Genomic DNA, 15,037 nt, shown 5'->3' with positions numbered 1-15,037 from the left:
AAGTACAGTCAGTAAACATCGCTCTTCCTTCCTGAATGGATGCATACAGTAAGTGCTCGCACTATAATTAGTCACTACCCCTTTCATCTTCCTCCTCACTCTCACTATCACTGCTCTTCTTTTTCCTCCAGCTTCACTTCCGCACACTCGCCCTGTTATCACTCCATCCATTCAGACAGAGACAGATTAGGTGGAGACTAACCCATCGTGAGCCCGTCTCTCAAAACCGACCTCTGACCTCAAACTGGCAGCCGGTCAGAAGATGAGGTTGAGACATAAAAGGTGAGCAGTGCAGTTTCCCATGCTCTCTGTCCGGAGGGATAGCACTTCAAACCCAACAAGCCCTCAGATGAAGCCAAACTCTCGCTGGCCCAAACGCTTTGGCCTCCAGGAATCCCTGCCGCCCCCAAAGCCCTGCACATCCGGCTCCCCGCTCACGGCTGTTTATCCTTAGCTGGCCTGGGGTGAGCTGAGGTTATCTAACTCAGGCACTGAGAGTCAAGATTTTTTTTTCTCTCTAAGCTCCTCTAGAGAGCTAAATCTGCAAGTGTCCCAGAGAAGTATTTCATTGTTGAAATGATTTCTTGTTAAGCTGCAATATCCTCCTGTTTACCGTTCATCTGTGCAAGCTGAACAAGTGATTTTTCTTGATGGTAAATTAGTACCAGTGCTGGAAAAATCTGTCAAATCAAAGTACCTCTAAAATGTCAACTTTTACCATGTTCATATGGGTTCTTCACCAAGACAAATTTGATATAAAAGCATTCAATTTGTAATGTTTTTCTTGATCAAGCCGAAACGCTGTTATTTATTTTGACAACCTTTCATGATGGCAGGATTTCCTAAATCCAAAAAAGAAATATGCAACAAACGAAGGAAGCTTCAAAGAGTTATTACATATGTTTAACACATGTGAGGAAGGTTTAATTCGATCTGAAAGATAGTGGCAGATCAATCGTCATCAAGTTTTGATTCAGACATTGTTTAATCCTGGTTGGTTCGCTTAGATTTATGACATCAACTTTTCTTCAGCTGAGTCCCACCCAACAAGGAAGATGATGTCATAAGCAAAGTAAAAACTGAGACGGGGAGGAGTTCCCTTATAAAAATTCGAAAGATGCACAACTTTTACCAAAGGGAACACGCAATAAAAGTGAGCAATCATCTAAACAACACAACTGTAAACAGGATACAGGTCTGATGATTTAGACCCGAGCTTAGAGCGAAGCTCCTCGTGGCTTTTCAACTTAATCATGACATCAGTCCCCCCTGCCCCCCTTCCCTCCATCCACCACCCTAAGCATGGCTCCCCTCACAGATCCCTGTAGAGGCTCCTCTGCATCTTCTCCAATTACACCACCCCCCGCTGATAAACAAACAAATTTCCATCTTTTCTTCACTAGCATATGTTCGTCAGTCTTCTGTACAAAGTTTAAACAAAATGCTCTGTGTTGCCCGATCCAGAAAATAAAGCCACGAATATAAAGCTACACCCCTCACTCTCCACTCTCCTTCCCTCCCACGCCCACCCTCCTCCTTCTCGGCCCGAGGCCAAGGCTCCACGCCATGCTCAGAAAAGAGTTGGTACTGATCCAACACACCCCCACTCCCCTGCCTCTTTTTCTCCCTCTCCCCCCCCCCCTTTCTTTTAATAATAATCTTGGTTTTGAATTTTCAGAAACACACACGGCGAGAAAATGCAACTGTACTGCCAGAACAGCTTCGCCTTTGTTTTCAAACAGCTTATTACCATCAGAGTGGCTGGATCTTTTCCCCTCCACCATTTTTTTCTTTTACTCTTGCTCGAGTTCTGCTTCCCCCCCCCCAACCATCACCACCACATATTTAATGGATTTCAGGCAATTACAGTCAGCCCAAAAGTGGAGAAGGAGAACTCACGATGAGACGCAGCGCCTGTGGAGAAGTTTAACAAGATGTGGAAGCCCTCAACTTTGTTTCAGCCTCCTTTTCGTGAGAGCGTATGCGATCGCAAGCGTGCACATGCGCGCGTGCAGAAACATCCCAGATACTCGCCACAAAGTTGGGTAAAGAACTTTCTCTTTCTCACACACATGCACACACACACACAAACCCATCAGGTGGGTAACTGAGTCCAGATGGGCATCTTTCATAATGGATGAGCCCAGCTGACTAAATGGCTGACAGGATGGCTCCATGAGGCCTGACTACCTGTGAGACACAAGCTAGAAGAATGTAAGGAATCCCTGCACTCCCCTGGAGCGTCCAGCCTGAAATACACACACACACACACACACACACACACACACACACACGCGCACGCAAATCTCAGGAACACTAATGTATAGAATAGCAGCAATATGGCTAAAAGTCCAATTTGACAAGAGTTTGGTGTCACTCCCAGAACAAATAAAGACCATCCACTGTCTGTGCTGCTTTAATCATAATCACAGAATCTCACTTCTGCTAACAAACTCTGACAAAGCCAAGTAGATTATTTCGCTTGGGGATTAAGCCTTTCTAAGTATTTGGCTATCACAATCAGCATCCCACACTTAAGTTCTGACATGCTCTTAGGGACTCTTCGGTATTTAACAGACTAGAGCACTCAAACCATGGTATGTGCTAATTTTAAAGCCCTTAAACTGAACTTTTTGTTATTTGATATGGGCAAATATGCTATTAGTTAATTGCTTTAGCCTTCTCTGCATCCAAAATGTGCATTTAAAGTGTCATGGAGACATAGCTGTAACTGGTAGGAGAATGAAGCTTGAGTTAACGATGGAACAAATGTCAGGAAACAGAGAAAATTATTGAACGGAGAAGTTGGAAGATGTCAGATCGGTGAAGAAACGGGTTACTACTGTCTCTTTAAGGCATCTTGCTCAGGGGTGCCTAATCTACGCGACCTGGTGAGGAAAGGGAGAGCATCTCGAACTCATTCATACCCCCTTTGGTTTCCTCCCATACTCACTTAACTGCTCTCCATCCGCCCCAGTGTCCTCCGATCGCTCTGTATCGTCCTCATCATCCCCCGACGAGATGGCATCTGCACAGAGTAACCACGGTTACTGCCATCCTTTTTTGCACCCCACACACAGACACACATGTAGCAATTTCCATGTTACAACACTGCAACACAGTTTTAAAGGAATCAATAGCGTGAGGGCATTTTTTTTTTTTAATATTAAAATATGATTGTAAGTTACTGTTGTTATACAAGCGCACACACTATATATTGAGCTTCAGGCTGCTCATCCTTGACCACATCTACTCCATGGCCATTTCCTGGATCCACACCAAGCACAGACCAATCCTCTCTCTAAAGTTCACATCCTGACCTGTCCTAACCTTGCCTGATCCCTGACTCACCTGTGACATTGACTATGAAGCAGACTGTGTCTTTGCCCACGCTGGTGCAGGCGTACAGGCCCGAATCCTTGGGCGTGGTGTCACGGATCTGCAGCACCTCCTGCTCTATCAGCGTGCGGTTGTTGTTGCCCAGAGAGCTGCCATCTTTGGTCCAGGTGATGGTCCCCGTCCCTGGCAGAGGGCAGCTGAGCTTTAGCACTTCCCCCGGGTGCACTGAGCACACCGTGGGCTTAGAAATTTGGTATTTGTTCGACGCCTCTGCAGAGCAGATGTGGGGAGGAGTGGGGTAAGGTCGAAGGGGATCGGGGAAGGTGGGTGGGGGTAAAGGATGAGGAAGGAAGAGGGTGCACAAGGAGGAGGAGGAAAGAGAGGTGGGAGAGGAAGAAACAAGCAATTTAAGAAAGAAATAAAAAACACCAAAAAAACCCAACGGATGCATTTAAATCAACTTATGCAGGAGGAGCAATACAGAAAAGAGGAGGCCCACGTTTCAAACCGCCACACCAACACATCTTTACAAACTCCCAGTCATTTAAAATGAGACCCTTGGAAACCTAGATCTGTTGAAGTGTGCAGACGATTGGCTGTTATAGATTCAGTGCATGCAGTTATGGCCATAGCTGTGTGTAAAGGAGAAAGGAATAAAAACAAAACCAAAGAAAACAATCCAAGCTTTGCGAACAGTTGTGAAATGGACATCTTTGTGGTGAAACACCCCTCCCCAGCCATCCATCTGTTTCAGTGCAGATGCCAAGCAGTGTGTGTAGGTGAGTAGGAGCAATGCAGAAACATTTCTGCAGCGTTTAAAAAAAAAAAAAAAAGAAAAAGGGAAGGTAATACAACTCCAGAATGTCTGCCCATCAGAAAGGAAAGCATCCAGAAAAGTCTAAGACGGAAGTAGTTGACAGGCAGGGGAAGTGGGAGGGGGGAGGCGGGGATGGGATCGGACGGGGTTTTTTTTTTTCCTGTCTTGGCATTTCTCTGGTACTGACTGTGCACCTAAGCTACGAAAAACCTTGAGCTGGCGGCAGCCTGACTCTTCTGTTTTCCATCTCTCTTGTCGTCGTTCTCTTTCACAACATGGCCATGGAGGATCTACAGCTCGGCCAGATCTACAGCCTCAGCTCCTGCCAGCCAAGGCAGAGAGCAAGAAACTCAGCGCTCTACTCCAAAGTGCATAGAACTCTTCATTTCTGGGAGAAAAATCAAGCCTGCCTGCGAGTGCGTGTGCACACACTGTTCTCAGACTCGTACATCTGCACTGACGGAGCAAGATGAACACCCGAGATGTTTTAAAAAAAAAAAAAAAAAAAAAAAAAAAAGAGAGAATTCTGAATTTCCATAGCTGAGACTGCACTTCTACATCAGGATCATCATGGATTACATATCCACACACATTGAGACAGTTTGGGAACGCTGAGCAAACTAGGAAAAAACCTAAGCTGGGTTCTGCCGTATATGCTCAAGTCGATTCCAGTCACCCCGGGCACGTTGCAAACTTCACACACACATTCATGCACACGTGTATGTGTTCACTCAGCTCGATTGCAGACTGATCTTAGTCAGTGTTGTTCTCTATAATGCAGATGTTCACAAGTTTACGTCTTCAGTGGGAACAAGGTGAAAAATGAGAGGGATTAAAAAGATTCGAGGGAGGAAAGTCGCAACAATGGAAAAGCGTACAAAAAAAGCCAGCGATGGTGGTATATGCAGAGCGTTTAGCTGAAGTCCGATATGTGTAATTACAGAGGCAGCGGCACTCCCTGCCTTTCCTGTACCTCAATGCACCTTTTCACCGACACCCCACCCTCATTATACACCTCTGCGCTTCCTATGTTTGTGTCAAATGTAACGTAAACCTGCACACACACGTACAACAGGAAGGGAAAGTCATTCCGCCACAAGCCTGGAGTTGAGGTATGTGCGCAAACCTCTTGCCCCTAGGCACGTACGCACACAGGTACGGTTCCTGCATTGTCTTGTTTTTCCCTCTTAACTCCTTCAAACCGGAAGTGATTAAACCCCCCTTTGGCACCCAGGGCCGAGTGTGTGGTCTGATAAGAGGTGGAGCTCCTGTGCTGATTGATGGGAGCTGTCTCCGCTACCTTTTACAATGTGGTTTTCCACACTGGAGGCATTCAGTGTGATGTTATTACTGCTTGGAGGGGTTTTTTCTATATCACAGGGATAGTTCTGGAAATGAAGGAGCGATGGAAGAAGGGTACGCAAGTTTGGAAGGAAAAACAGGAAAAGGGAAGGGCAGGAATTTATCCATTTGGTGTGTGAGTGATTGAATTTGTCTTCATCATTTTCTTTTCTCTGCTGTGTCCATCTGTGCCCCTCCATCAGCTCCTCCTCCTCCTGCTGCTCTTTCACCTCTCCTTCCGCTTTGCCCTCTTCTTCCTCTGATTACACACATCCACACCCACCACGACCCTGCTGACCTAACCTCGACCCTTCCCAAACCTGTTGACACCTCCAGCATACCTGATTTTTCATGGGAACCTGTGTCATCTAACCCCATGTAAACACACACACACAGAATGCAGAAACTAACTTGTAGACAAACTAAGAAAATAAAGATACAGAACTGAATCTTAAACATGTTATCTAAACGCACAGCTCCGGTGAAACACTTACTCTCAGCATGTGTACATGGACTCTTGTAGCCTCTTGTGTGTAAGAGCTGAAACACTTCACTGCAGATTTTCTCATCTCTGCAAAGTTTCATCCCCCTTCTGCACAACAGGAGGAGGCGGGAGCCTCTCTCTCTCTCACACATAGACACACACACACACACACACGTTTTTCTCAATTTCTTTCTAAAGCAGCTTTCTCCTCTTCCCACCCTCTCACAGTCCTATCACTTTCCTCTCTTCTCCTGGAGCACATTTCAAACTCCATCTCTCTCCCTCTCATGCACAGCCATTACAAGTGTCCATCAGGTGGAACAGATTCAGCCCCTCTTATCCCCGCTCCCTCTTCTCATCCTCAGTCGCACCATCTTTTGCTGGCAATAATTAAGTCTCACAATCCAAATATATGTGCATGTGTGTGTGTATGTGTGGCTAAATGTAGCAAGCGATTCTCACCAAAGTCCCTTTAATGTCTGCTTGCCCATCTGTCCATCTATCAAGTTGGCATGAGCCCCACAGAAATGTTGGTAAAAGGCAAGAGCAACGTTTTTTCCTTTCTCTGATCTTAGGAATTGACTTCTTCAGAGAGGCACATTTGCCTCCAGGCCTATCTTCCCATCTCCTCCCTGCCTCATTCTGCAAAATGAGATCGAAGACTAAATGTAATGACTGCCATCTCAAAGGCGCACACTAAGCATGCATGGAGTCCAACACAGACACTCACATACACGTGCTCAAATCACATCATCTCCACTGCCCTTCTTATCCTTCCTCTTTTCTTTTTACCCCTCTCTTCTTCCTCTGTAACCCCCTCACGTACTTAAATCCCAGGACTTTTCTCCCCCTTTTTTGTCTCTACCCCTTTTCTAATGTCTGTGTCCTTTCAGATTCAAATCCCTCCTCTGCTTTTTTTTTTATGACAAAGGAGCAGCTCCGTGAACTGGCTCCTGCAAGCATCCATGGCAACAGCCCCTCCAGTTCGCTCACCCCTTCACCCCCTCATCAAGGCCTTCCCTGAACCCCACACGACCCCTTTAGCCCTTTGGACACTATGTACAACAATCTTCTTAGGCTGAATGTAGCAGTAGTGACCCTCAGAAACATTGCATTAATCTTGAAATTATAACAAGTCAGATGAAGGACACGCTGAAGCCAACAGTAACGACAATCTAATGATAATCTGTCAGATCAGTAGACTATAAAAACACTTGTCTTATGCAAGTTATTTTATGTTAAGAAAAACATATTGAGTGCTTAATTCTTAAAGCTGTACAACAAATCAATGTGCTGCTGCAGTGGCATGGACAAGTTTGAGTTGTTTTAGTTTTCTTTTTAATTTTGATCCCTTTGTATTGTTGATTTTAATTTTTTTTTATTTTTTTTTTAAATTGAGGTGGTAATTCTGGGGGGCGGGGGGGCTACTGAGGAGGGGTGGGGCTAATGGCAGAAAGAGTACAATATAAATGTATTGCATCACCCTAATCACATTAAATTTGCCTGTAACGCAGCATTGTTCCTTAACTCAATAATATCGTTATGGTTACCAATTAAGTGGTTAAGTAACCTTTTCAAAAATCTTCATAATGCGCAGATAACAACAAATGTGACCTCAGCTTGTGAGAGAAAGGAGAAAAACAAATAACAATGTGATCTAGACCTTTTACACTTTTATGAGGCCACGGATGGTCTGACGAAACAGGCTGGCACAGGTAGCGGCTCTTCCCAGCCTCTTATCAGACAGCTGTGAGAGTGAGCGGTGGAGTGACATGGTATTTTCTGGCACATAAGCCAAAGCAAATAACGCACTCCAACCTACAAGATTAACACCAGCTAACGGCAGGCTAGTAAAAGCCATTGTGTGAAAGCTGTATATTAAACCCCAATGCCCCCCCCCCAAACACACACACACCGACTGACACACTGTGTTTGTTTAGAGTTCAGTTCCATTGCCATCGCCACACATCTAAACCCACAATCCATGTCATTAACTGGCCAGCTGACAGTTTTACACTTTTACAGCTGCACTCCTACTGTGCAGATAGCACAGTGCTACAGATCGGTTATGAGCAACACCTCGCACACGGATGCACACGCTGAGACAGAAAACTGTAATCCCATTTTGTTTAACATGTGCCGACTGTGTGACTGGTTTAAAAGGGCGCAGCGTACATGTGAAAGCAGGAACGATGCAGCAAGAAAGCCAAGAGAGCAATTACATTCCTACTGTGGAAAAGCAACTAGTGTGTTGTTAACAAGCATCCATCCCATTCGTGTGCCTGTCTAGGCATCAAAGAATCTTCCTTGATGCATAATGGAGCCTATATTTATTTAACCACTCGACTATTTTGAAGCGCTGCCTCCATGCTGATCAGAGCATTTTTGAAGAACACAGTCAGGCGGGGACGACATGAAAGTCAAGCCAAACCATGAGCTGACTTTTGTCAGCCTGCGTTCCAGTGCGCCTGGTGCCACATTTATTCCGCATTATGTGCAAGAAGAGTGGCTTGAAAGAGCAGAAAAATGCCTGTGTATTTTCTGCCATTGTCATTCAGAGTGTTTTAATCAATGTGCAAACAGAGCGTGCCTGGACAAGGTAAACGTTCCCATATTGAAGTGGCTACAGTGGCAACAATAAGCCTGTTGTGTGAAGACATTAAACAAGCACGTTCAGTCCGCTTCTTCCATTGTAACAGCCACAGGTAGGCAAACTACCAGGGCCACCACCAGGGGTGCAGGGGCAGGCTGTATAGAGACAACATTGATATGCAATCTGATGAATCTAAAGTAATTACTGCTCCCACAGACACAAGCACGTCTGCAGGGCAGAGGGGAGGGGAGCGAGAATTCAAATTTTGAGAATTCTTAACCTTTCTGGGTGGGGTGTGGGGACGGAGGCGGGGGGGGGGGGGGGGGGGGGGGTATTCAAGACAGTTACGGTAGGTAGGACAAGTCAGTCCATCTCTCTCTAACATCTGCATCCCACAGGTGACTCCATAGTGTCCTGTCAGTATTAGTGAATGGAAGAAAGCAACAGACTGAAGAGGACAACACATTGAGTAAAATCACACAAAGGTGCTGTTGATGATAATTTAAATAAATAAATATTTGTTTGCAACATGCAACAGATAAATTGGTTCACAATCAGATAAGCAGACCAGGTTCTTTGTGCCCTCTCTGTTCTTCTTCAGGTGACCTCACCCAGGCCACTTAATCTCCAGTCACATGACTTCATCGCTGCTCAGCAGCACTCTGTAATCTCTCCATCTAAAGGAGAAGTCAAATATGCACAAATCCTCTTAGAGCTCTTCTGGGGGATTTTGTAACTCTGGAAAACTCCCCCTGTCCTCTCTGTGGCCATGTAGCGTAGCGTCCGGGCCATGTGGGGCTCTGAACTCACCGGCTTGGAGCCAAACAGTCTGAGACAGAACAACAAAAACAACAGGAGAGGAGAGCTCGGGCAGCCTCTCATCCAAGTAGGTAAGTTTGATACCTGACCTCAAGGGCAAAGGCCGAGAAAAGGTACAGTGTGTGTTTGTGTAAAGACAGAAGGACGGTGGGGGAGGTGGCTTAAAAGTGATGCTCTGTTGTTTGGCCTAACTCACAATTAGCATGCTGATTAAAGCCAGGGAACAAAGGACTTTGGAATGCGACTTACCATCCATCAAAACAACTAATTAACTCGTCTCTAACCAGACTCCGAGACCAGAGACACAGAAATAGAGAAGCCTAAAAGAAAGACTAAAAAAAAAAAAGAAAAAAAAAAGCCTTTCACTAAGATGTTTCTCAAAACTATATAGCTTAAAACAATTATTCAAACTTTGCAGGAACAGGAAATAACAGCAGTCGTGACTGGAAGAAAGCAAAGACCAGAACTCTAAATCTCCATCTCAATCTCTTTCCAGGCGAGAAGGTCATGAGAGAGATGCCGGGTTAAACATTGTGCCACCCTTCTTCACAACTTTCCCTCCAAACAGAGACACAAACCAGGCTTTACAGCTCAAGTATAGCTCAGTAAGCTACGCACAGAGAAGAACAATAAAACAAAAAGAGTGCGAATTAGAACTCAGTGAGGAAAACAAGAGGTCGGCCATGCCAAGGTTAGTTGCTTCTCTTTAGTTTATTTATATTTCTCCCTCTAAAATGTTGTCTCTTTTCCAATATTTTAACTTTTACTGGAAGTTAAATGAAAAAAAACAACAACTTGTGCTTCTGCATGAAACTCCGAAAGTTACAAAATAAATAAATAAATAAAGAGTATAAAATATAGAAACTGTGTCACGGGCCAGTTCTGGATTCTTATCCACCTCAATGTGAGTAAATGACAAGAATTTGAAGGGAAGGATGCAAAAGTAAACAAAAACGATCAATAGGATGAAGGGTGGATTTATTTATTTAGTTATTGACAAACTGGTGCCTGCTCTTGAAAAACAAGGCAAACAAATGTGGGTCCCCCCCCACCCCTCTCCTACCCCGTGTTACAGCCCCTCACTGCTTACCTTCAGGTTCCAGAGTGGCCTCCCCCTTGGTGGCAGTAAGGGGCGGCCGGGCCACGCTGACAGTCAAAAGGGACAGCAGGACAGCGGCCAGGAGCCAGGCCCACGAGGCCATCCCGCTATTGGGGGACAGCGCTCCCCATACCCCCCTTCTCCACCTCCCCCTGGACACTGATCCCATCTGAGGGGGTCCGCCCAACCATCAACTGCTGCAGGGTTGGCCTGTCACTCACCGGAATTCACCCAATCACCTGGGCTGGGAGGTAAGGGGAAGAAGTTGGGAGACAGGTTGAAGAGGCAGAAGTGTGAAAGGCAGCAAGGGGAGAGAACAAGAAGACAGATTTAGTCAAAATGGTTCATCTTAATTCATAGATGCTCTTTGAGCCACGTCCCTCTTACTTCTTTTTAAAAAGTGAGAGACAGCTGAAACAACAGAGTCACCAAGTGCTTCAAAATGCTGTCAAACAAGCCACACCACAGACATACCTGAAAGGTGAGGCAGCCCACACAGAGCCGCCCCGCATCTACCTTTAGTTTTGATCTGTACGCACTGACATATATTTCAGAACACGAACTCAAACATCCCTCTTCTAAATTTTAGTGTCAAAGGAGCCGTTTCACTCACGTCCCCCAGACTTCTAGCATTTATTTAATCTCACATGAATCTAATGAAAAAAAGAGCATCACCTGTTCCACGCTGCTCATTTTCCCCGCTAAATTACTAATATTACGTTTTCTTTTGTAACAGATCAGTCATTATATGTTTTCAAAAGTCGCTGGTGCAGAAAAGGCAAAGCAGCAGCAGCCAGTGTGGCACCAGTTTCTCCGCTGGACGCCGCTTATGCGCAACAGATGCACCAAACCTGTTGCCCGCGCTGTTGTGTTTGTGTTAATCGCATTCGTAAGAGCTTTTATTGCATGCCCAGGACTTGATTATGAGAGCCGTACGGTTTTAATTGAAAAAAGCGATATTGCAACATGGGGACAAACACACACATCGTTCCGTTTAGCCAGACATCTGCGGTTCAACCGCGGCGAAGTGTCTCTGGAGGTTTGGTTAAGTCACGCTTCCCTGAGCTCCTTCTCTTCCAGCTGGAAGTATCGATTGGTTTCACCCGCAAAGACAAATGTAATTTGACTTTTAGAGGGCGAAAAAGAAGACGTGCACATGCCGAGTTATCTTTCATTCAACCGCTCGGGGGCGGGGGACTGCGGGACACGGACGGTGACCGCGCACCTGATGTCGGCGTGCATGCTTGAGTTCATCCGACGTCTTAACTTTATTAGAGAAATGCGCCGGTGTGAATTTTGCAATTAGAGTACCCAGTTCCGCATAGTGACAGCCCAGACTCATGAATTATTGATGAAAAGTAAACGAATCAGTGCACCAATCAAGTACTACTGGCATCACCGCTGTCTAAAAACTTCTGCAGGACGAAAAGAGCCCAGATAACACGCCCCCACCAAAAAAGCCTCCATGTGGGGGTGTTTTTGTGCTACGCTGCTTAAAGAGAGCAATACAAATACTACATTTTTCTACAGCCGTCAAATAAATAACCTACAACACAAACGATTTGGAAAAAGAGAAAATTAATGCGCAAAACTCAGAAGTAAACGGTATATAGTGATACGTGATATAATCCACTCTAAAACGGGACCCACTGAGAGCTCGGCCTCATACATAACCAAGCCTTCATTTAAAAACTCGAGCTTTCAATGAAATTTCTTGGCACTGATTGAATCCCCGATTGAAATTCAAATCAGTTGGCTTTTTCCACAATGAGGGGGGCTCATTTGGAGCTCCTCGGTGATTTAGGGCTCCGGCACCAAGCAGTGAAAAAACAACAGCGGTCACGGGGTAATTGGCACCATAAATGCAATGTAGAAAATTTACCAAAGTAATAAATAACCCGGACACTTGTTAATGGGCCCTAAAGTGATGATGCAAGGTGTTGTGTGGCTCCTCTCGCGTCTTAAATAAACAAAGATGAAGTTCACAGCAATAAGTTTTTACGTGCAAAAAAAGAAAAAAAAAAACAAATTGGGTTTTTTTTAATGCATGCCAGGAAAATATGAAACTAAAATTTAAAAACTTTAAGATTTAAGAACTTTACGCACTTCGTCGTCTTCTGGAAACTCTTTTGGTTAGAAAACTACAAACAAACAATTTTCAGGGTTTTTTTCGTGCAGCTGTAAAAAAATAAATAAATAACTGCACAAACCGTGGAAGCGCATTTCCACTATCGCGTATGGCAGCAGGAACCCTGACAGATGAGGCTCTGAAGACGCATTAGATTTTTTTTTTTTTTTTATCCCATGCAGAGAACACTTACCAGGGAGGACTAAAATCGTGGAGATCTCTGTTTTGGCATGCACAGATAAGGGAGGAGAGAGCATGAGCTGAATCCAGAGGGAGGAATGTCTCCAATAATACAATGCAGCGGCAAAAAAGGGAAAAAAATCGAGGCGCTGGCTTTTTTTTTTCTTCTTCAGCTTACTATTCCACAATCAGCCGGCATCAGCTCGGATCTGAAGATATATTCCAAACCCGACTGACAGCGTAGACCAATGCCATGCACAGAAATCCGGGTTTACACGCGTTATCCTTCCAAAACACTTCGTAAAACCATATCGCTGTCCCCCCCTCGAAACTTTCCACCTCTCGTCACCAAGTTTCTTCCAAAGCGCAAAACACTGCCCAGTGTTCCCCGAACAGCGCACTTGTCAACTCAACAGAAAGTTTGCAGCTACCACGTACGTGGGACGAGTTCTAAAGGGCAGAAGAGAATAGTTGTCCACTGCAAGGAGAAAAAAACACCTCGTAAAATCCGTGAATGTGCGTCCTCTCGGTGAAACGAGCGTCTCTCGCGTCTACTTCTTCCGCCGACAGTCTTCACTCTGTTACTCAGACGCTTTGTCAGGTTTACTAGATTTTTTCTCCTCCTTACGTCTCCACACACACCGCCCTCCTCCTTCCCTCCAGTGCGTGTCATCACCCCCCCTCCTCCTGTCCCGAGCACCCCGAGTGTAATTCGAGCCTGTGCCTGCACTGCTTTCGGGCCCTGCCTTCCTCCGCCCATCAAACTGCAGAGCTGCCTGACTGCCTGCCCCGCGCTCGACTCGTTCACACAGAGTGGGAATGCGAGAGCCACTGCTCCTCTGCCGAGCTGTCAGACCGCAACGCCGCTCAGTGGCCAAGACGTGACACAACGTAGACTGTAGTGAAGCATCCTTGCAGACTCAGTATTAGAATATTCAGATCAGTTTCTCAAAGTAGAAATAGTGTACAGTGATTTAGAGCAAGAAAACTGAAGTCAGAATGAAAGATCGGCAGAGGTTCACCAAACTACAAAAACCATGTCTACAAATTGTGGAACAATTTTAGAACAATGTTCCTCAATATAAAATTGCAAAGACTTTGAATATCTCATCATCTGCAGGGCATAATAGGATTCAGAGCATGCGCAAAAGACAGTATTTGATGCCTGTGGTTTCTGGTACCTCAGACAGCACGGCATTAAAAACAGGCATAGAAATCACTGTATGACCTGAGGAACACTGCCAGAAATTGTCTGTGACCACAGCTCACCATGCAGTGCAAAGCCCTATGATGCAAAGAAGTGAAAGATATGTGAAAATGATCCAGAATCAGCACCATTTAAAATCCTTCAAAATGTCCAGCAACTCATTTCTTTGGTTCCCAGATGTTTACAGACAGTAGAGGGGATGCTACACAGTGGTGTTGCTGCCAACAAATTCTAAATGGCCTTAAAATGTCACATTTTCTCAGTTCCACACAGTTTGTGTCGGTCATAAATCATTACATTCTGTATTTATTCACATTTTACGCAGCGTCCCAACTTTTTTAGAGTTGGGATAAGAAAACATCACTAATATAGCAGTCCAAGTAATACTGATATATCACTGAAAACATTCTCTCTGCGTCTGAACCTTTACTGTTTCATACTATTGTGCACATTTTTAAATAAGAGATCTTTTTCATAGCTCGTGATAACAGAACAATAAATGAAAGCAATAAGAAGTGAATCACAGTTTAAGAGAGGGGGAGGTTTATGATATTCTGCAAGGCTGCGGAGTTTAGAAAAAAACTTCTGTTTATAACTTTCCTATAAATGAACAGCTCTGTCTGCAGCTACCCGGAGAGAAACTGAAGGTCGGCCCAACAAAAGTTGTCCCCCACTGATTCAAGCTGTCTCCTGCATTGGTTCAGGCGTTCAAGTGCTCTGAAAGAGACACAGGCGAGGGTGGAAGACTCTAATCTCTGCAGACTTTTTATTTTTGTCTCGCTTTCACTGCAGGAGCCCCTTTTTTTTAAACAAGGGAGGGAAAATGCTTTCATTCAATTTGCACTAATAAGGCTTTTTTTTCTTTCAGCAAAAGGTTTGTCCTGTGAATGCAGAGTTTCTCGTCTGTTTCTCTCTCCTCTCCCACCTCTGCCTGAAAACCAGTAAAACCTTCAGATAACAGTGGAGCTGACAGGTTGGCTAGAAATACAGAGGGAGCAAGAGGTGAGGAAGGAAAGTTTGACTCATTTTT

The 15,037-nt window shown here is 45.0% G+C and overlaps 1 protein-coding gene across 7 annotated transcripts in view; it reads right to left on the bottom strand.

Annotated features, from left to right (window-relative positions):
- fgfr2 (fibroblast growth factor receptor 2) overlaps positions 1 to 13,414 on the bottom strand; it is a 37,902-nt gene extending 24,488 nt beyond the window's left edge. For 4 of the 7 annotated variants that reach the window (XM_014410001.4, XM_014410002.4, XM_012921460.5 and 1 more), the window contains exons 1-4: positions 12,814 to 13,414; positions 10,484 to 10,736; positions 3,352 to 3,609; positions 2,954 to 3,028 (exon numbers count right to left, since the gene is read on the bottom strand). In XM_014410001.4, the coding sequence (XP_014265487.1) occupies positions 2,954 to 3,028; positions 3,352 to 3,609; positions 10,484 to 10,661 (511 nt within the window). In that variant the 5' untranslated portion in view covers positions 10,662 to 10,736; positions 12,814 to 13,414. The remainder of the gene's footprint in view (positions 1 to 2,953; positions 3,029 to 3,351; positions 3,610 to 10,483; positions 10,737 to 12,813) is intronic. The other 3 variants (XM_004559681.6, XM_014410003.4, XM_014410004.4) reach the window with 3 other exon arrangements.
- Between the last annotated feature and the right edge of the window lie 1,623 nt (positions 13,415 to 15,037).

This window comes from Maylandia zebra, linkage group LG13 (assembly GCF_041146795.1).
Source record: "Maylandia zebra isolate NMK-2024a linkage group LG13, Mzebra_GT3a, whole genome shotgun sequence".
NCBI lineage: Eukaryota > Metazoa > Chordata > Actinopteri > Cichliformes > Cichlidae > Maylandia > Maylandia zebra.
This window is presented reverse-complemented; position numbering and strand designations above follow the sequence as displayed.